Source organism: Hylobates moloch, unplaced genomic scaffold, assembly GCF_009828535.3.
Source record: "Hylobates moloch isolate HMO894 unplaced genomic scaffold, HMol_V3 SCAFFOLD_12, whole genome shotgun sequence".
NCBI lineage: Eukaryota > Metazoa > Chordata > Mammalia > Primates > Hylobatidae > Hylobates > Hylobates moloch.
Window position 1 is genome coordinate 39,068,793 of NW_026652287.1, and position 22,458 is coordinate 39,091,250.

Sequence of the window (22,458 nt, forward strand, 5' to 3'; positions counted from 1 at the left end):
ACTTCAATGGCCCGTCCCAGTGTTAAGATGCCGAACACATTTCCAGCTATGTGCAAAGCCGAATTGAGAGCGTTTGGGGAGAAGTGAAAGCGATGAGTCTGAGGGGGCCAGAGCTTTCCTTCTCTGTTGTCCCTGGAAATAAAGACGGAGCCGGCCACGTCCCCCAGTCCCATCCTGCTACAGGGCTGTGCAGAGCTGAGATGCCCCCAACCTCCCGTCATGGGGCCTGTGATCACGGTCTTCTCCCAAGAGACAAGGGGAGGAGAAAAATCCTAGACGCTAAAATCTGTACGAATTAGCTGCTTTATGCTTTTCTCAAATTACTGTTTCTTTCCAAGAGAGGACCTCAAGAAAATTAGCTAAGAGTCTAAGGCATTCCCGACCCCATGTCATTTTCTCTCTTTTTCGTTGCTGTTGCTGATTTTTGTATTGTTTTTATTTTTCATATATAACTATACTGCTTATCACCTGCCAGGTATTGTTGAAAGTATTTTACGTACATTAAATAATTTACTCTCTATGGCAACCCGAGGAGGTAGGTGTTGTTATTATCTACCTTTTACAAATAAAGAATCTGTCTTGATTTCTCCTTCATTGCTGAAGGGTATTTTTTGCTGGATGTAGGATTCTAGATTGGCTTCCCCCTCAACCACCTGTCACAAATGACACTTTAAAGGTGTCATTTTATCCTCTTCTTCTTCTTTTTTTTTTTTTTTTTTTTGAGATGGAGTCTCACTCTGTTGCCCAGGCTGGAGTGCAGTGGCATGATCTCGGCTCACTGCAACCTCTGCCTCCTGGGTTCAAGCAATTCTCCTGCCTCAGCCTCCCAAGTAGCCAGGATTACGGGCGCCCACCATCATGCCCAGCTAATTTTTGTATTTTTAGTAGAGAGGAGGTTTCACCATGTTAGCCAGGCTGATCTTGAACTCCTGACCTCAAGTGATCCGCCTGTCTCAGCCTCTCAAAATGCTGGGATTACAGGTGTGAGCCACCGCGCCTGGTTGCCTTTGTTTGTTTTAAAAATGTCTATGCAGGTTACAAGCAGAGCAGGGACAGGTTGCCAGGTCAGACACACACTTACATGGCTGTTGAGTAAACCGCTTTTGTGTGATGTGATTCCTTCGCTTTTTTGGAGGTTTTCAATCGCCATTTCAAGCTAAAGAAAATGTGTGCAGAAACAAAACAAAACAAAATGGAAAAAAAAAAAAAAAGGAAATCAGATGGTTAGCATCAGCCAAGATTTGTTTTTATTAATATCCAAATAATGCTTCGAGCTCCTACAAAATAAAGATGAGGCTCCACGCAGGCAGGGCAGGGGTGAGTTAAATTGTGCATGAAAGCTGCGGTAGGGAGTGTTGCTTCGCACACGTAGGTAAGCCCGAGAGCCAGTCCAACAGAAGCAGCAGAAATCATGTTGTAAAAACTTGCTGCTGAATTTTAACCTGGCATATGCATGTGCACGCCATAGCATTAATATGTAGCTGCTGCATCCATTCCAGTGTCAGCCAAGCCAGCATCACAGTCACCTGCTCCTCTCCCCACGCCACATCGATGGGGAACCAGAACAAAAGCAAGGAGAGATGGCAGCCTTGACTCCCCAGCCAGGCTGTCCTGTTGCAAAGCCCAGGGTCTCCCCACTGCTGGAGGCTTTGGGAAAATACCAGCGAGGCCAAAGACTCAGACCCTGCCACCAGGAGGCCGTAGGATCCAGGGCCACTGGACACTGTCTGGCAAATGTTTACCTAGTGGGAGCTGTGCGGAGAAGGTTTTTGGAAAAGAGAAAAGAGTTTTGGAAGAAAGAGTTGGGGAGCTAACGGCAGAACTTCCTGGAGGAAGGGACTTTTGAGTTGGATCCTGAAGGACCTGATGGAGGTGGGGAGGGAGGTGGGCGGCAGGTCCATGGGATGGAGGAGGCACCCAGCTGTGCGTGACCACCAAGGCATTCACACGCACTTGGTTTGTCCTAGACTCGCACGCGGAAAACAGCGATGTAAAATCTGCTGCAGCCACCCCGACGACCAGAGGACTGAAGCAGGAGGAGATAGATGAAGTATACGCTTCCTTTCCTAAAACACCCAGGGAGGCCAAAGACTTGACACTTCTGCAAAGAGCAGGTTGAGTGTGTATTTCAGAGCAGGCTCGCGGAGCTGAGTTCAAGAATGAGAGGGTAACTGCTCCTCCTACGGCCTCCGACCACTGTGGTTCTGCCTTCTCTCATTAGCTACCCTTGCTTCAAGCCAAGGAGGACATCAGGGTCACCTTTAAGAAGTGCAGAAGGTACAGTGGAGGACCAGGAGAAAGTAGGATGGTGAGACCTCCCCCACCCATCAGCCTCAGGGCGCAGGCGATGAGAAGGCAATCGCCACCTCTATGATAGAAAGAAAAAACACACATGCCACCCCCATGTCTTGGGGCCATTCTGATCTGCAGCTTGGGCAGGCAGGTGAGTACTGCCCTGTGGGACATCGCTCACCTATGGGTGCTGGGAGAGCAGAGTGCATGACCTCCGGAAGTCTGCCCTAATCTCAGGGGGCCTTGTCCCGTGCCCAGCAGACTGGGAAGGAGAAGAAAACACTGCCTCTCCAACATAGTGGGTCTCAATCATTTGGTCTATTAAAAAATACACTATTACAAAATTTTGAGATTTCACCACCCACCCCTGAAAAAGAGCTTTATTTATTTATTTTTTTCTTGAGACAGAGTCTTGCGCTGTTTCCCAGGCTGGAGTGCAGTGATGTGATCTTGGCTCACTGCCACCTCTGCCCCCCAGGCTCAAGTGATTCTCATGCCTCAGCCTCCCGAGCAGCTGGGATTACAGGCGTGTACCACCACACCCAGCTAATTTTTGTATTTTTTAGCAGAGACGGGATTTCTCTATGTTGGCCAAGCTGGTCTTGAACTCCTGGCCTCAAGTGATCCACCCGCCTCGGCCTCTCAAAGTTCTGGGAATACAGGCATAAGCTACCACACCCTGCCTGCTTTTCTTTTTAAAAGTTAAATCTATTATTTCTCTTATTAGAAATCAAAATAGACAATTTTTTAAAAGATGTATTAATTCATTAAAAAATAATAAACCCATTATAGGTTAACACTTAAAGAATAGGTACACTTTACAAATTTAAAAAAACAAAAAAATGAAAGGAGAAGAGTGGAATGATTCCACATCTTCCCAAATCTGTAGAGTGCGTGACTTACAGAAGACAGCTCTACACATCTGCCTCTGTATCTCCATCTGCTATTGTATACTGTTTCAGTTGAAGTACATTGAAAAAACTTGGCCTCACACAGATATATAGTTGGAAAAGGAGCACTGTTTTAATAGCCTTTTCAGATAATTGTGGATATTTTTACTTGATACTATAGCAACACTTGACAACTGGTAATTTCTTAAAGGTTAGCTGCAATGTGGAATCTGAAACCATATCAACTAGCTTTTCATGCTCAGTTACATTAAAATCCATTAATCTTGAGCTGACATCCATGACAATGGCAGAGTACGGAACTCCAAAACCCATCCCTTCACAAAAGCAGCGAAAAAATGGGCAAAAATTGCAGAATCGACTTTATCAGAACTCTGGAAATGAATTAAAAGATTATGGCAAACAGGTGAACCCTTAATCAAGAAAAAAAAAAGATGAAACTTGGCATTTAAGGAAATTTCCGTCAAATCACTAGCTGACCACTAGGTAACCAAATGGAGATTTTGGCTGGGCACGGTGGCTCACGCCTATAATCCCAGCACTTCGGGAGGCTGAGGTGTGTGGATTGCTTGAGGCCAGGAGTTCAAGACCAACGTGGCTAACATGGTGAGACCCTGTCTCTACTAAAAATACCAAAAAAAATTAGGTGGGTGTGGTGGTACATGCCTGTAATCCCAGCTACTGGGGAGGCTGAGGCAGGAGGATCGCTTGAACCTGGGAAGCGGAGATTGCAGTGAGCCAAGATCACACCACTGCACTCCAGCCTGGTCAACAGAGTGAGACTGTCTCAAAAAACAAAAAAAATGTAGATTTTACAAAATTAGTTCAGAAAGGTCATGAAACAAACAATCAACAATACCTATAAGCAGCAATGGCAAACCCTGGGGAGAACAGAAGAATCCGATATTCAGCGTCACCATGTTATACTATTCAAAATATCGTTTTCCACAAAAATTATGAGGCATGCAAGAAAACAAGAAAGTATGGCCCATATGTAGAAATAAATAAATAGGACTGTCCCTGAGAAAATCCAGCCATTGGACTTATGAAACAAAGAGTTTAAATCAACTATATAAAATATACTTAAAGAGCTAAAGGAAATCATGTACAAAGCACTATAAAAAACCATGACAGGCTGGGCATGGTGGCTCACACCTGTAATCCCAGTGCTTTGGGAGGGTGAGTTGGGTGGATCACTTGAAGTCAGGAGTTCAGAGACCAGCCTGGCCAACATGGTGAAACCCTGTCTCTACTAAAAATACAAAAATTAGTTAGGGTGTGGTGGTACACCACCCAAATGGTGGTGGGTGTCTGTAATTCCAGCTACTTGAAAGGCTGAGGCCTGAGAACTGCTTGAGCCTGGGAGGCAGGGTTTGTAGTGAACTGAGATCACGCCACTGCACTCCAACCTGGGTGACAGAGTGAGATTCCACATCAAAACAAAAACAAAATAAAACAACAACAACAAAAAAACACAAGAGTGATGTTTCACCAGTAGAATATCAACAAGGAGACAGAAATTGTAAAAAGGAACCAAATAAAATTTCTGGAGTTGAAAGTATAATAGCCACAATGAAAACTTCACTAGGGGAGGTTCAATAGCAGATTTGAGCAGGCAGAAGAAAGACTCAGGGAACTTGAAGATGGGTCAATTGAGATTATCCAGTCTGAGGAGTGGAAAGAAAAAAGAATGAAGAAAAATGAGCTGAGCCTAAGAAACTTGTGGGACACCACCAAGCTTACCAACAAACACATAATAGGAGTCCCAGAAGGAGAGGAGAGGGAGAAAGTGGTAAAGTATATTTGAATAAGTAATGGCTGAAAACTTCCCAAATTTGATGAAAGACATGAATCTATACACTCGAAAACCTCAACAAACTTTAAGTGGCATAAACTCAAAGAAATCCACACCAAAGACACATTATAATTAAACTGTTGAAAGGCAAAGACAAAGAGAGAATCCTAGAAGCAGTAAGAGAGAAGTGGCATCACAAACAAAGAATCCAGAATATGAGTAATGGCTGATTTCTCAACAGAAACCATGGAGGCTAGAGGGCAGTGAAATGACTTAGTCAAAGTGCCAGAAAGTGGAAAAACCCACGTCAATGAGCAGATGAATGGATAAACAAAATGTGGTCCATTCATACAATGGAATAATTTAGCCACACACAAAAAATAGGTTCTGACCCAGGCTACAACATGGATGAGCCTCATACAAAAGACTATATATTATATAATTCCTTTACCATAAAGTATGTACAATTGGCAAATCCCTAGAGACAGAAAGTAGATTAGTGGCTGTCAGGAGACGGAGGAAGGGACAATGGAGCGTGGCTGCTAGTGGGGATGGGGTTTCCTTTCAGGGTGATGACAATATTCTGGAACTAGATAATGGTGGTGATTGTATGACACTGTGAATGTATTAAACGCCACTGAATTGTCCACTTCAAAATGGTGAATTTTATGTTACATACATTCTATCTCAATGAAAAATATACATATAACTAATTTCAAAAAGTTATTTTAGTCTCCCTTGCAACTTGAATGAGTATTTTACTAATGGGTATGGTTTTGTAATATCATATATTGGTCACTTGAAAAATATGAGTTTACTGAGTTTGCAGATCTTCCAAACATTGTCACATTTCATTAAATAGTGTCAAGAAATCACATTCATTAATATCACCACCAACCTCATCAGAAAAGTCGTTAACTTTGGGAAGTTGTCAGCTTCCTGGTTGGCAGACACAACTCCAAAATTTTCATTTCTTTGTTTGAAAACTTGAATTTTATCATTGGCCAGCTGTTTTTCTTAACATGTCAGGCTTTGTTCATTTTTGAAAACATGTCTGCCAAATACCTGAGTCTGAATAATCAAAGTTTGTCATTCTTTCAACCAGAAATGGAGTTTTAGGAAAACAATGGCTAGTTCTGCCCACACATCAATCAAGCACACACAGGCTTTTCTTGGAGGTGGTCATGTACTCTGGTGGACTTCCCATCTCATCACACACACACAATACTAAAGAGATGTGTGCTCAAGAGTTGAAATTTAATAAAATTAATAATTTTTACTGCTCCATCAAGGACATTCTTAAATGAAACTAGTATTTCCTTTCTTTCTTCTCCTTCCCTTTTTTTTTTTTTTTTTTTTTTTGAGATGGAGTCTCACTCTGTTGCCCAGGCTGGAGTGCAGTGTTGCGATCTTGGCTCATTGCAACCTTCACCACCCGGGTTCAAGCGATTCTCTTGCCTCCCGAGCAGCTGGGATTACAGGTGCCCGCCACCATGCTCAGCTCATTTTTGTATTTTTAGTAGAGGTGGGGTTTCACCATGTTGGCCAGGCTGGTCTTGAACTCCTGACCTCAAGTGATCCACCCACCTTGGCCTCCCAAAGTGCTGGGGTTACACGTGTGAGCCACTGCACCCAGCCTCTTTCTCTCCTCTGTTAAAAACATCTTTTAGAATGTGAGCATGTGGTGATGAAAAATACAGTGACTTCTAGGACAGTTTGATGCCTCTGCATTCTTTTTTAAAAAAGAGGTGGGGTCTCTCCCTGCTGCCCAGGCTGGAGTGCAGTGGCATGACCATAGCTCATTTCCTGGAGCTAGAAGTGGCCATGGTGTAGGGAGGGAGAGGAGGTCATTCCCCAAAAACCCAAATGTGGAGACACAAGACAGAGAGGGCCACTCCTAAACCTGCTCTAGTTAATTCACCCTCTGTTCTAAAACAGAACTTAGACATGTTACCATAGAAGAAGCCAATTAAAGTTAAAATGCTAACAACCCTTTGGGGTCTTTATAAAGAATGCAGATTGTTTTTATTTTATTATTATTATTATTATTATTATTATTATTTGACATGGAGTCTTGCTTTGTCGCCATACTGGAGTGCAGTGGCGTGATCTCGGCTCACTGCAACCTCTGCCTCCCAGGTTCAAATGATTCCCCTGCCTCAGCCTCCTGGGTAGCTGGGACTACGAGTGCGTGCCACCCCGCCCAGCTAATTTTTTTTTTTGTATTTTAATAGAGACGGGGTTTCACCATGTTGGCCAGGATGGTCTCGATCGCCTGACCTTGTGATCCACCTGCCTGGGTCTCCCAAAGTGCTGGGATTACAGGCGTGAGCCACTGCGCCTGGCCCAAGAATGCAGATTGTTTTTAAAAGAGAAAAGCAGAATGACGAATTTTGAAGGCAGAGTGGTAAGTCATAGAATTAGGCCTGGAGAAGGGAAAAGCCCAACGCTGTGGTCTAGGCAGACGAGGCCAGCAGGGCTGAGAGGCTGGGGGAGGGAGATGGGACATTTTAATCCCTTTGTCTGTTCCTCCCAACTCCCACTTGGCAGGGGTAGTCCCCACCAATATCTCCGTGCACGTCCTTTGTGGGGCATAAGATCACATTCACACTTGCTTTAATTATTTTCCCTCAGTCTCTATTTAGTTCTGCAACTTGTGTTTGTTACTTAATATTTTGTGGCTATCTTTCTGGACCAATTCTGTTGTTTGTTTCTTTGTTTTGAGACAGGGTCTCCTTCTGTCACCCAGGCTGGAGTGCAGTGGCACGATCACAGCTTACGCAGCCTTGACCTCCTGGGGTCAGGCCATCCTCCCACCTCAGTCTCCCAAGTAGCTGAACATACAGGCATGTGCCACCACAACCGGCAAATTTTTGTATTTTTTGTAGAGATGGGGTCTCGCAATGTTGCCCAGGCTTGTCTTGAACTCCTGGGCTGAAGCAGTCCCACTTGCTTCCACCTCCCAAAGTGCTGGGATGACCAGCGTGAGCCACCGCGCCCAGCAGGACCGATTCTTAGAGCTGCTGGGATGACAGGCATCAGCCACCGCACTCAGCAGGACCGATTCTTCTAGAGCCACTGCGCACTCTTAACTTCAACACTCCTAACTAATCCACGGACGTTATAGAATATGATCCATTTTCTCACTAACGTCCTTCCTCTGGGCCAGGACCCAATCTGGGATCACATACTGTGATCATTTTGCATACGGTACCATAAAAGAAAATAGGAAAATAAGAAATGGGTCAACACGCAAGAGATCCATCAGTAGCTAATCGATTATTAGATCAATGATCCATTTCTCCATGGTTGTCTTAACACCTTGTCAAGTGAGGTTATGTCACTTCAGACAAAGGATGACTTATCTGGTAAATCAATTGAAATGCTTCAGAATAAGTGAAAAATAGTGCTTTTTGTATGACAGTCTTTAATCTTGTCACTACAGGCAAATCGGAGACTAAATCTTCAGGCATACCTTTCAAAGGGTTACTTGTAAGTGTGAACCTGGGTACTTTTCCCACCTTTGCAAAAAAAAAAAAACCTTATAAAACCAGCTTCGAGGCCCGGCGCGGTGGCTCAAGCCTGTAATCCCAGCACTTTGGGAGGCCGAGGCGGGCGGATCATGAGGTCAGGAGATCGAGACCATCCTGGCTAACACGGTGAAACCCCGTCTCTACTAAAAATACAAAAAAAATTAGCCGGGCGTGTTGGCGGGTGCCTGTAGTCCCAGCTACTGGGGAGGCTGAGGCAGAAGAATGGCGTGAACCCAGGAGGCGGAGCTTGCAGTGAGCCGAGATCGCGCCACTGCACTCCAGCCTGGGAGACAGAGCAAGACTCCGTCTCAAAAAAAAAAACAAAAAAAACCCAGCTTCAAAAGTGATGATATGATCACACACTTGCCAGAACCCATAGAATGCATACCACCAAGAGTGAACCCTAATGTGAACGGGACTGTAGTCAACAATAATGTATAAACATTGGATCATCAGCTGCAACAAATGTAACAAACGAACAACTTCAAACTGCACTACGAAGGGAACTCTATGAAGTTTTAAAAAAAAGTGGTGATAAATATCATAGTGAGAGAAAAAGCAGATGTGCCATTGGCTAAATTCCTTTATCAAACAGTATCTTGAGTGTGGGAATGTCAAAGGCAGGCAGCGGGAAGAGCAATTATCATCACGTGTGTTGGCTGGCAAATAATTCGCTCTGATCATTGGACAAAAGCTCTGCTATGCAGGGGCTGAGCAGGCTTCTGGCAGATGGTAGGAGTACCCAAGTGATTTATTTTTATTTATTTATTTAGAGACAGGGTCTTGCTCTGTCACCCAGGCTGGAGTGCAGTGGCACCATCGTGGCTCACTGCAGCCTCAACCTCCCCCAGCTCAGGTGATCCTCCCACTTCAGCCTCCTTAGTTAGTAGCTGGTACTACAGACACACACTGCTAATTTTTTTTTTTTTTTTTTGAGACGGAGTCTCGCTCTGTTGCCAGGCTGGAGTGCAGTGGCACGATCTTGGCTCACTGCAACCTCCGCCTCCCAGGTTCAAGTGATTCTCCTGCCTCAGCCTCCCGAGTAGCTGGGACTACAGGTGCACACCACCATACCTAGCTAATTTTTGCATTTTTAGTAGAGAGGGGGTTTCACCATATTGGCCAGGATTGTCTTCATCTCTTGACCTTGTGATCTACCCGCCTCAGCCTCCCAAAGTGCGTGAGCTACCATACCTGGACCAATTTTTAAGATTTTTGTAGAAATGGGGTCTCACTCTGTTGCCTAAGCTAGTCTTGAACTCCTGGGCTCAGGCGATCCTCCCACCTTAGCTTCCCAAAGTGCTAGGATTACAGGCGTGAGCCACTGTGCCCAGGTGACTTTTCATTCTACATCTTCACTGAAGAGCCAGGCCACAGAAGAAGAGATGTGTGTGACTCATGATTCTATCATGAGCTGTGCTGCTGCGTGGAGGTGCCATGGGCCTCCGCGAGCCACCTCCATGGACCACCAGGAAGGGGTGCTCTCTGAACCTTTCTAGTTCTGAGGGCTGCCTGACTGGAGAGCTGTTTTTTGCTCAGATAGACTCTTGTTTAATTTACTGAAAGTTTCTCTTTTAATGGTATTATATATCGTGTATCATGAGACACCCTTCTTGGGCAAAAAGAAAGTTGTCAAAGGCAGAATATTTAGCTTGTTAAACTAATAAAATACAGTAGGACATTTTAACTTCAGCTGCAATTAAAATCCACTAGATTTTTTTGATCTTCTGCTGTATTAGTCAGATTTAAACTAATAAAATGAGAAAAGATTCATTAAAGTATGAGAAAAATTTTTAAAAAGATTAAAAAGATAAAGACTTTTTATCTTCGTCAGGGCCCACCGTGTGACCCTCAGAGGCTGTGTGTTTTCACAGCATGGCCTCATGTGGCCTCTGGGTCTTGCAGGAGGAAGGGCCCACCGAGGGCAGCTCCCAGGGTGGAGGGGTCTCTTTCTTGTTCCCCCTTGAGTGACCTTCAGCCTCCCCTGGACACAACCCAAACAGTAAAAAAGGAGGCTCCACTTGGGCAGAAAGGAGAAGAATAAAACTCACACTTTAGTATCCCTGCTCCACGTAGTGAAAAAAAGCACAATAGAAAATGTGTGTATCAAAAACTCACCATTTGGGCAATTAACTTTTAAGATTTATAATACAGATGACATTTTAACCAGAAATAAATACTCGAGAAAATTGGTCACCAAGAGTCTGGAATCACTTGTCGAGGCTACCTACCAGTGAGGACTTGCTTCAGTCCTCGTGCTCTGTCTTTAGGACTAAGTGAAAGTCCCAAGAAACAAAACTCTGACATGAACAAACTGGTAGACATCAAATGTTGGGTCCAGCAGCTGTATTTCTGTTGCAATTTCAGGGCCATGGTTGATCTTGGCTCTTGGAAAGTCTCTCGAATTTCTGTGGCATCCTTGTTGGATGTTCTTATGCCAACAACAAGCCAATAAACAACACCAGAGCAGTCAGAAGCCAGGAATCAGATTCCTATCCAAGATGATGACTCCCCCAGAGCTTGGTGTGGGGTGTGTGTGTGTGTGTGTGTGTGTGTGTGTGTGTGTGTGTGTCTGTCTGTGAAAACATAGCCTGTTCATGGATTTCTAATTGATTTAATAATTCAGTTCTTCCAGAGCAACCCACATAACAAACCACGGTTCCAGGGTGGTGGCCCAGGGTCTGAGCAGCATGTTTGCTGCAACGAGGTAATTCTGAAATCACAGAGAACATTACTGTTTCTCAGTAAATCTGTAACTTGCAATTCTAGTCTATTTTACTGATATAAGTTGATGCAGTTTGCTAAGTCAAATGTGCCACATTTGTGACAATTACTGTAGTCTGTGAGGAAAGCTTTCTGTTCCATAACAACTAAACCTAGTTCCACCCAGCTAATCCCATGGGGGAGAAGTATGTCTGGTCTTCTGGGGCTGCCTGGCTGGGGTGCTAATGGCACCAAGGCACTAAGCGGCTAGGGGTAGAAGCAGCAGACACTACCCTATAATTTCACAGCCTCTAGAAAGCAAGTGACTCCTCCCGAGAAGAGAGGGAGGAGGCATGGGGCACTATGCCTGTCCTCAGAGCCAGGTCCTGGGGGTCACTCTGGACATAGGAAGAGAGAGGACAGCAAGATTAATGGGGCCTCTCTGATGCCGAGGTGACCCCAGAACACACTAGAACCAAAAACAAACAACAAAAAAACAGAGAAGGCTAGACCACCACCTTCTATCTCAGGAGATTAGCCTTACACCAAAATAAGAAGTTATTGTGTAATTGAAAGTCAGTCAGTGCAATTCACTATATTAACACCCCAATGAAGAAAAAATATGCTTATATATGTAAAAAAAAAATTTGACAGAATTCAACATCTATTTATGATAGAGACTTCCAGAAAACTAGAAAAAAAAAAGAGAACTTCCTCAACCTGAAAAAGGGCATCTGTGAAAAACCTACAGCTAACATGACATACTTAGCAGTGACAGACTGATGGCTTTTCCCTTAAGACTGGGGAAAAGGCAAGGATGTCCATTCTTGCCACCCTTGTTCAACATTTCACTGCAAGTGCTAGTCAGTGCAAAATGGCAAGAAAAAAAAATGAAATTTCTTTTTGTCCATATTGGAAAGAAAGAAATAAAGCGGTTATATTTGCAGGCAACAAGAAGCTCCTAGAACCAAAAAGTGAGTTCAGGCTGGGAATGGTGACTCACGCCTGTAATCCCAGCACTTTGGGAGGCTGAGGCAGGCAGATCACGAGGTCAGGAGATCGAGACCATCCTGGCTAACATGGTGAAACTCTGTCTCTACTAAAAATACAAAAAATTAGCTGGGTGTGGTGGCAGACGCCTGTAGTCCCAGCTACTCAGGAGGCTGAGGCAGGAGAATGGCGTGAACCCGGGAGGCAGAGCTTGCAGTGAGCCAAGATTGCGCCACTGCACTCTAGCCTGGGCGACAGAGCAAGACTCCATCTCAAAAAAAAAAAAAAAAAAGTGAGTTCAGCAAGATTACAGGATACAAGATAAACAGCCAAAAATCAACCATTTTCAAATCCTAGAAATGAACAGTTGGAAACAGAAATTTAAAGACCAATGCCAAGAAAACCCACAATGCCATTTACAATAGCTCTCCAAACATGAAATACTTTGGTATAAATCTAACAAAACACGTACAGAATTTTGTAAAAGTTACAAAATGCTGATGAAAGAAATCAAAGAAGATCTAAACAAATGGAGAAAACATACCATGTTCATGGATTGGATGCCTCAACATAGTAAAGATGGGAATTCTCCCCAAGTTGGTTTAGTGCAAATTAATCAAAATCTCAGTAGCATTTTTTTGTAGATATAGATAAATTTATCTAAACTTATACAGAAACTTTGAGTTTATATAAATAGCCAACATAATACTGAAGAATAAAGTGGGAGGAACCATTCTCTTCTATTTTAGACTCACTATAAAGCTATAGTAATTAAGACTATGCTATTTGTAAAGGGATAGGCAGACAGACCAAGGGGATGGAATAGGACACTCTGAAATAAACCCACACACATATGGCCAATTGATTTTTGACAAAGGTGTTAAAGCAATCCAATGGTGAAAGGGTAGTCTTTTTAACAAATGAGGCTAGAACAACATGTTGTATCATATGCAAAAAAAATGAACCTCAACTTAAACCTTACATCTTATACAAATGTTAACTTGACAGGAAGCAGATCTAAATGTAAAATGTAAAACTATAGTCAGGCATGGTGGCTCACGCCTGTAATCCCAGCACTTTGGGAGGCCGAGGTGAGCAGATCACTTGAGGTCAGGTGTTCAAGACCAGCCTGGCCAACATGGTGAAATCCTGTCTGTACTGAAAATACAAAAATTAGCTGGGTGTGGTGGTGCGTGCCTGTAATTCCAGCTACTTGGGAGGCTGAGGCAGGAGAATCACTTGAACCCGGGAGGTGGAGGTTGCAGTGAGCCGAGATGGTGCCACTGCATTCCAGCCTGAGTGACAGAGCAAGACTCTGTCTCAGAAAAAAAAAAAAAAAACAAGAAAAAAAAAAACCCAAAACAAAAGTAAAACTATAAAACTTTTCAAAGAAAACAGGAGAAAATCTTCATAACGTGCAAATAGGCAAAGAGTTCTTAGACGTGACATCAAGCATGAACCACAAAAGAAAAACTGACAAATTGGATATCATCAAAATTAAAAAAGTTGTTTTTCTCTGAAAAGGACACTTTTTAGAGAATGAAAAGACACACTAAAGACTGGGGAAAATATTTGCAAGTCACATATCTGACAGGAGACTTGTATCCAGAATATATAAAGAATTCTCAAAACTCAACCATAAGAAAACAACCAACCTAGTTAAAAAAGAAGCAAATGACTTGAAGTGACACCTGACCACAGCACCTACACTCACATGAAAAGCTGCTACCATCGTTAGCTATAAAGAAAATGCAAGTTGCAACCACAACGAGGTACCACCACACATCTATTAGAATGGCCCAAACCAAGAGCACCGGCAGCATCAAATGCTGCTGATGGAGCGGAGCAAGAGGAACTCTTGTATGTTGCTGGTGGGAATGCAAAAGGGTGCAACCACTTGGGAAACTGGTGGTTTCTGATAAAGTTAAACATACACCTTCTGTATGAGCCAGCAGCAATTCCACTTGTAGGTATATATCCAAAAGAAAGAAAACATATGTCCTTACAAAAGCCTGCATGTGAAACTTAGAGCTTCTTTATTCATAATCGCCCCAAATTGGAAACCACCCAAATGGCCCTCAACTAGTGAATGAATAAACAAACTGTAGTGTAATAGAATATTACTCAGTAACAAAAAAAAGCAGCTCGGATTCATGCAGCAACTTGACTGAATCTCAAAGGCACCAGAATGAGTACAAGAAGCCAGTTTGAAAAGGTCACAATCTGTATGATTCCATTTATACACCACGCTGGTAAAGATGAAACTACAGCAATAGGGAACAGATCGGCAGTTGTCAAGGGCTGGGGATGGGGGAGGTTGTTACTGCCAAGAAATACCACGAGGGGGTTTTCAGGGCAATGCACAGTTCTGTGTCCTGATTATACACAAATCTACCCATGTCAAAACTCACAAGGCTGCACACCAAAAAGTCGATTTTACTTTGTGTTAATTTAAGAAGGAAAATAAATGAAAAGTAAACACGGGTAATCGAGTTTTAAATGTGGAGACTTTGGAAAAGCAGATAAGTAGTTATTTTGCATGGGAGCATGGCAGTGAGAACTTGGCAGAGGCTGCAGGGAAACTTCCCCTGCTTGATTCAGTCCAGGTGTCTCGTGGATGGATTGATCCACGCCTCTAAGAGCTTGATATTAACAACGACAACAATAATAAGAGCAAAGGCGGCTGCAGTATCCACCAGTGGAGAGATGCTTGACTCATTCCCTTTTCATGATAGCCCACGACACATGACTTGTCCTCTTTATACCAATGGCCAACTGAAGTTCAAAGAACTCTGCAGGCCTGCCTAGGGTTGCGTGGCCCATTTGAGGCTGGCCCAATTCCATTGTGGGGCCGCCTGGGCCCAGAGCAGACGACAGCCCCTCCGGGCCTCCGGCTGCCTCTTACTCACGGTCCCTGCCGCCGCTGCTGTGAGAATACTCATGGCCTACCCCGCTGGTCCCAAGAGCCTCCTACATACCGTGGCTGGCGATGACCGGGAGGTGTGGGCCAGGGAGTGTCTGGTGCTGTCCATCCCCCCGTGGATGAGATAGGCTCCCGTGCTGGAGACGATGGGGCTCCCCCCGACATCCATGGTGATGCCCACCATGCTGTGGGAGGGGACTGCTGGCGGGGACGAGGCTGCCACGGTCACCTGGGCGCCGCCTGGGGCCTCGAAGTAAGAAGCCGCACTGCTGGGGGCATACATCTGAGGCTCGGGGTTGTAGGTGTAGGCTGTTCGTCTGTTAGAAAGAGAGAAATCACGTATGGGACGCTGTCCCGTTTAAATGCCTTGTCTGAGTTCACAGATATCCAGCCAAACATCATGTAAAAGCTGTAGCCCAGAGAGGCCAGACATATGGAGCAATCTGGACATGGCATATGACACTCAAATGCAGCGCAAGTTCAGAGCTGTCGTGTTGCAAAATCTTCAGGACCACAGGCTGACTCATCAAAAAGTGACCACTTAAAAATTCTAGGCCAGGTGTGGTGGCTCACGCCTGTAATCCCAGCACTTTGGGAGGCTAAGGTGGGAAAATTGCTTGAGGTCAGAAGTTTGAGACCAGCCTGGGCAACATAGAGAGAACCATCTCTACAAAAAATAAAATATTTAGCCAGGTGTGGTGGTGTGTGCCTGTAGTCCCAGCTACTCAGGAGGCTGAGGTGGGAGGACTGCTTGAGCCCAGGACTTTGAGGCTGCAGTGAGCTGTGACTGCACCATTGCACTTTAGCCTGGGCAACAGAGCAAGACCCCATCTCTTAAAAAAAATAAAATAAAACTTAAAATTCTAAGTGGATAAATTGGTCACATGAGGGAGCTCCTGTATGGAGATGGAGCAGTTCTGTATCTTGACGGTGGTATTGTTACACAAATCTACGCATGGGCTAAAAATGCAAAGAAATAGACACACACACACATGCAAGGGCACACACATGAACATGCAAAGGCACATGCACTCCACATGCAAGCACACACACAAAAGCATGTGCATACAGACTGGTAGAACTGAATAAGGCCTGTGGGCTAGTTAACAGTTTTACCCCAATGTCAATTTCCAGGGGTTTTTTTGTTTTGTTTTTTTGAGACAGGGTCTCCTTCTGTAGCCCAGCCTGGAGTGCAGTGGCAAAATCATAGCTCACTGCAGCCTCAGCCTCCTGAGCTCAAGTGATCCTCCTGCTTCAGCCTCGGAATACAGGCGTGCACTGCCACAGTAGCTGGGGTTAGGGGTGTGGACCTCCACAGAAGCTGGGATTAGGGGTGTGGACCACCACAGAAGCTGGGATTAGGGGTGTGGACCACCAGAGTAGCTGGGATTATGGGTGTGCACCACACCTGGCTGGTAGGTTTCCAGGTTTTGATATTATCCTGCATGGTGTCACCACTGGAGCAAGCTGGGGGAAGGGTACACAAACTGTGTACTAATTTCAGAACTTCTTGTGGAGTCTCTGATTATTTCAAAATAAAAAGTTTAAATAAATGAGATTGTATAAGAAAAAAGAATTTCTAAGTGATACCAATAATTCATCTAATCTTCCTTTAACGATTAAAGGAGTGACTACGTTGTTCAGAGCGAAAATTTGAAGTTTTACTTGAGTAATGCAGCTGTGGTAAAGGTGGTCAGGAGTGGCCTTCCCTTATCGGTGAGTAAGGTTTGTGATGCGTCCTAGGGGGAGGCCTTCTGGGTGGCAGGAAGGTCCCCTTTGACCTCTCAGAGGTGTACACTCCTGTACCCTAACCCTAACCCAGGGGGAGGTCTATATCTCTGTAGTACAATATCAAAACCAAGACCGTGACCTTGGTAGGACTTACAGACCTTGCTCCAATGTCACTGGCTTTACATGCACTTATTGTGTCTCTGTGTGTTTCGTAACCTTCAACATCATGCTTTAGAGAATCATACAGCTCCACCAATCACAACCCTGAAGTCACAGCCAGGTTCTCATGTACAGCCCCTGCACTTGTGAGGGGAGCCATCCAGGCCAAATGGAAACAGACAAGCAGGCAAAAGGACTCACGTCTAAAGTAAAGTGAGCTGCACGGGAGAAGCACACTTTCCTGCCCCAAGCATCATACAGTTACAGAGCAAAAAACTGTAGACGTCCTTGCAACATGGAAAATCAAGTTCTATCAACATTATACAAAGCTGGAGTTTAACAGAGGCGAGGGAAAAACACACAGAGGTGGATGGTTTCTGGATCTCAAAGACTGAGACTTCAGAATGAAGGGTTAGGATTAGCCTTTTTTTTTTTTTTTCCCCAAGACTACCTTTTCTGAAAGTAAAAAATACAAAAGTCTGTGATTTCTGAAATCTCCACAGTGTTATGATGTCCTAATCCCTCACCCCCCACCCCGCTCCTTTTTGTTTTGGACAGGGTCTTGCTCCATCAGTCAGGCGTGATCATAGCTCACTGCAGCCTCCAACTCCTGTGCTCATGCGATCCTCCCACCTTGGCCTCCCGATTACCTGGGAGGGACTCTAGGCACTTGTCACCATGTCTGGCTAATTTTAAAATTTTTTGTAGAGATGTTGCCCAGTTTCCTAATAGCGTTTTATTTTTTTTATTTTTATTTTTTTTGAGACGGAGTCTTTCTCTGTCCCCCAGGCTGGAGTGCAGTGGCGCGATCTCGGCTCACTGCAAGCTCCTCCTCCCGGGTTCACGCCATTCTCCTGCCTCAGCCTCCCGAGTAGCTGGGACTACAGGCACCCGCCAACACGCCCGGCTAATTTTTTGTATTTTTAGTAGAGACGGGGTTTCACCGTGTTAGCCAGGATGGTCTCGATCTCCTGACCTCGTGATCCGCCCGCCTCGGCCTCCCAAAGTGCTGGGATTACAGGCTTGAGCCACCGCGCCCGGCCTCCTAATAGCGTTTTAATAGTATTTGGTGAACACATCGCCAAACGCATAAGGGAGAGGAATTTGCTCAATGCCTCCCCAGGTGGCAAAGGCTGGAGTCAGGGAGAGGGTTCTGGGCGTGGCCCGCGGGAGAAGCACGCACATGGCTCCATTGGTGTAGACGGCGTCTCCCCCTTCCACGTACTGCACCTGGGCAGGATACACGTGCTGCACCGGCTGCACCTGAAACATCGGATACGCTGTGTTACCGCCAGTCCCGCCCTCGTGAGTTGCCTGCAGTTTATTCAAGCTACACGTGTCTTCTATTGCCTTTATGAACATTTAGTACCAAATGACAATGTTCCCGCCCACAGTTGGCACGCCTAGAAAGACACCGAGGAGACAGTAATGTACAGACGACATATTCCAAACAGGCCCACACAGTTCAGGGAGCTGCGACTGATCCCCAGAGCTCTGCTAGTGTGTCTGTGCGCCCTGGCTCCTCTGTATACGTGGGGGCAGGACCAGGAGAATGACAGCGCCCCTCCAGTGCAGTGGAAACCAGAGTTGTGGACAGAGGCCCAGCCTTGGCTCACAGGACTGTCCCTGGTTTCTGTTTTTGTTTTTTTTTTTGCGACAGGGTCTTCCTCTGTAGCTCAGGCTGGCGTGCAGGCTGCAGTGCACAGGGGGCCAAGCAGATTCGACTCTACACGGCCCCAACACCCCCCGTGGGTGGCCCTGGTGCCCCTTCCCTGGCAGAGAGGAGGGGAGAGAATGTGATGGTCTGAACAGAGTGGGAAGGAGCAGCGTGCCTGGAGAGATGGGGCAATGGGGGGACCCCAGCACACCCCCACTGCCCTGCCCTCCCCTCGCTGAAACATCAGTTCAGAGCCTCAGCTGACAGGCCCCGAGGGACTCTAGTCCGAGCAGTGGAAGCCAAACGCTTTGCACATGGGACTTCAAACTCTCACCCAGAGGGCATCTTAGTGGCTGCCTACGTCCACTGAATTTTGGGGTGAGAAGATGGAGTGCCACAGCAGTGGGTTTGCTCGGGTGTCATGGTGTCATGGTGACCTTCCTCTTGTGCTTGAAGCTGCAGGATGGGGCTGACCTGCCCCTCCCGGGACCACTGAGCATGGTATGCACTTGTCCAACGCACCACCCCCAGAATCACAAGTTCCAGGGATTAACATCTGTTGGGTGATGCCCCCAGGAGTGGAAGTCAAATGTCGAATTCTGGGGGACCAAGTGAAATGCAGAAGTTACAGAAAGAGCTGGGGCAGGCCCAGCACCAGAAAAGTGGTGGAAGCTTCTGGAATCATACATTGGTCTTTGTCTCCTCTCCATGGTGTCTCTGGGGAGTGCCTTGACAGACAGTAGCTAAGACAGAGCCATTGGCCTGAGGCCCTGGGTCCCTGCTGGGCCTGTCTGGAGCCTTTTCCTTCCTGTGATCCCGCAAACTTTCCTAGTTCTCATGGACACAGTCACCTGACAAATGCCTGTGAACAGACTGCCAATCTAGGCAGGACCCTCTTGAAGAGTGATGCATCCTCTAGGGCCTCAGGGCTCCTTTTAGGGAGGAGCCTGAGTTAACTTTAATTCAGGATTCTGCAGGGCACAGTTGGCAAACTCCGGCCCTGAGGGCCAAATCTGGTCCACTGCCTGTTTTTGTAAATAAAGTTTTATTGGCACACAGCCACGCCCATTTGGTTGCATATCATTTATGGCTGTTTTTACGATACAATGGCAGAATTGAGTGGTTGTCCCAGAGACTGCCTGGACCACAAACCCCCAAAAATGTATAATTTGGCCTTTTCTGGAAACAGTTTGCTAACCATGCTTCTAGAGTGTCCTCAAGCTGATGATCTGTGTTGCTACTTGGCTGATCAGCCATGCTTTCAAACTTTGTTCTTAGATAATTGAAATCATAAGAAGCATTTCCTCTGTTGTGCCCACATCCGAGGGTATGGCACTCACTAGAAGAAGGTTCCTCCAGTCGAGAGCCCTTTGTTTCTGTCTGCATTTCTACCTGAGCTCCACCCAGCAGGCGCAGGGTGCTCACTGGCTCCCCAAATGCTTGCTGAATTTCTGAATGAATGAAAGATCACCAGCTTTCTTGGCTTGTTGCAAAACTATCTGCAGTAAATGATTTTTTTTTTTAATTGCACAGCTTCTGGAAAAGCCCTTTGGCTAAGAAACTGAAGCTTACAACAAGGAACAGCAGCCACAGAAAAGGATGCATCCTTCAGAGATTGTTCTGGATTGCCGAATACTAACTGCACCCCGGTGTGCACAGTGCTGTGGTGCTTGTCATTACCTGCTGGGGTACCTGCTGAACTCTGGGGAGGGAGATCGGCTGCATCTGGGCCCCTTTGGGAGCGGAGCTGGCTGCCTGGACCAACACCCTCTAAAAGGGAAGGGAGAGAAGGCCAGTTAGACTTGTCAGAGGTCAGTGCTGAGGATACACACAGAATGTAAGAAGCTGTTTGTCTGTTCATGTGCTCTTTATTAAAACATAGGCAGGACTGATCAGAGGGGACGGCGGGGTGATGGTCAGACTTGCACACTCACACCGACCTGGGCAGACACACGGCAGGTACGTGCAGGCACACAAACAATGCACATACATACACAAGTGTGCACATACACTCACCCCATGCACCACACATATGCACGAATTGTGGGCACACACACACGTATGCACACACACATACACGGAGGCACATGCACCTTCACCCGCCCAGGCAGCTTTGCCTCTGTGGGTCTGTGGTCTGCAGCAAGGTGACACTGCCCATCCTTAGTACAGAGGGGACTGCTGAGGCCCTCTGGACAGCCGTCCGCACCACTGCCTGGGAGAGCACTCTGTGGCGCCTCTCACTTCTGCGGTATAGCCCGGACTTGTTTCCATTTTCTAATGAGGTTAATGAAGCCAGAGGGCTCAAGTACTGCCTCTGGCTACAGAATACTCGAGTCCAGGTGCCCTGTGTCTGGGTCCCTCGCTCTCTGACCCCACTGCTCTCCAGCCTCTTAAGTCAAGTCTGCACAGTGTGGCTTTGCTATTTTTCTGGGAGTACGGATTGGCCACACAAAGCTATGAAAATGGGAAGGGTCAAAGTGAACTCGAGTCGAGGGAGGAACAGGAGTGTTTTGTGTGTTTATTGAGAGCTGGGGCTTTCAGAGTCATTGGCTGCAGTGCTGTGATTTCCCAGCATGAACCCTGAAAGTCACAGGTAGCAGTGACTGCCATATATACATCACGAGGGGTGATGGGTGAGGACACGCCATCCCCTGTGTTGCAGGAGTGGAGCTAACGATGAAGATGGTGCTAATAAGGACACCAGCACAAGGGCATTCCGATTCCAGGTGAGCTGGGCGCTGTGTGCTTGGAGAATTCACAGGGTCCTGGCAGGGCCTCAGAGAGGGACCACAGTGATGAAACCTGGGACGGACGTGGTGGCCATGAGTGGCACTGAGACCTGTCCACGGTGGCTGCTGCAGAGGAAGGCAGAGTCCACCTAGGCCTGGGAGAGCCTGAGAAAGGGGCTTGGCAGGAAGATCTGAGGGCTGACTCCTCTTGGACAGTTTAAAGTGGGCAAGGGAACAGGCCACAACTGCTGGCAGCGTGACAGCATCTGATCCCAACCTCAGACGGGCTTCTAAGACACCCTCCCCACTGCCATATGTGCAAGAAATAAAAGCTAAAGATGTCTGACCATACACACTACATCAAATAAACCGCTTCACTGTCTGCCTTTTTGTTTTTGCTGAATTGTATGTTTTTTTGTTTTTTTTTTGTTTGTTTGTTTTTGGGACGGATGTTTGCTCTTGTCGCCCAGGCTGAAGTGCGATGGCACCATCTCGGCTCACTATAACCTCTGCCTCCTGGGTTCAAGCGATCCTCCTGCCTCAGCTTCCCGAGTAGCTGGGATTACAGGCACGCGCCACCATGCTTGGCTAATTTATTATTATTATTATTATTTTTTGTATTTAGTAGACATTGGGTTTCACCATGTTACTCAGACTGGTCTCAAACTCCTGACCTCAGGTGATCCACCCACCTCGGCCTCCCAAAGTGCTGGGATTATAAGTGTGAGCCACTGCACCCAGCCTGCCTTCTTAATAAAGCATTTCTGTGGAAAAGGGTCATTTCCAAGTACAAGAAAACCTCCACTGAAAGCTAAGAAGAGACCAAGTCAGATTTGGGGGAGTGGTTTCTTTTCCATTCGTGTCATCGTTTCCTTGATGGGATCTTTTAAACAAATATTGAAAAAGCCAAATACAGTTAAGGAAATTGTGCCTATTTCAACGGCAGCAGCACTGGGGCTGAGAAGTCCATTTGGAAAAATACAGATTCCTCTCTTTGCAGATCCGAGTAGCCTTCAAACCCATAGGGATCGCGTCCAC

The 22,458-nt window shown here is 46.0% G+C and overlaps 1 protein-coding gene across 3 annotated transcripts in view; it reads right to left on the reverse strand.

Annotated features, from left to right (window-relative positions):
• Window positions 1-22,458, reverse strand: part of RFX2 (regulatory factor X2) — a 129,562-nt gene that overhangs the window by 32,435 nt on the left and 74,669 nt on the right. For 2 of the 3 annotated variants that reach the window (XM_032169386.2, XM_032169387.2), the window contains exons 3-6: window positions 20,372-20,461; window positions 18,218-18,297; window positions 15,200-15,461; window positions 1,082-1,156 (exon numbers count right to left, since the gene is read on the reverse strand). In XM_032169386.2, coding sequence (XP_032025277.1) covers window positions 1,082-1,156; window positions 15,200-15,461; window positions 18,218-18,297; window positions 20,372-20,461 — 507 coding nt within the window. The remainder of the gene's footprint in view (window positions 1-1,081; window positions 1,157-15,199; window positions 15,462-18,217; window positions 18,298-20,371; window positions 20,462-22,458) is intronic. The other variant, XM_032169388.2, reaches the window with a different exon arrangement.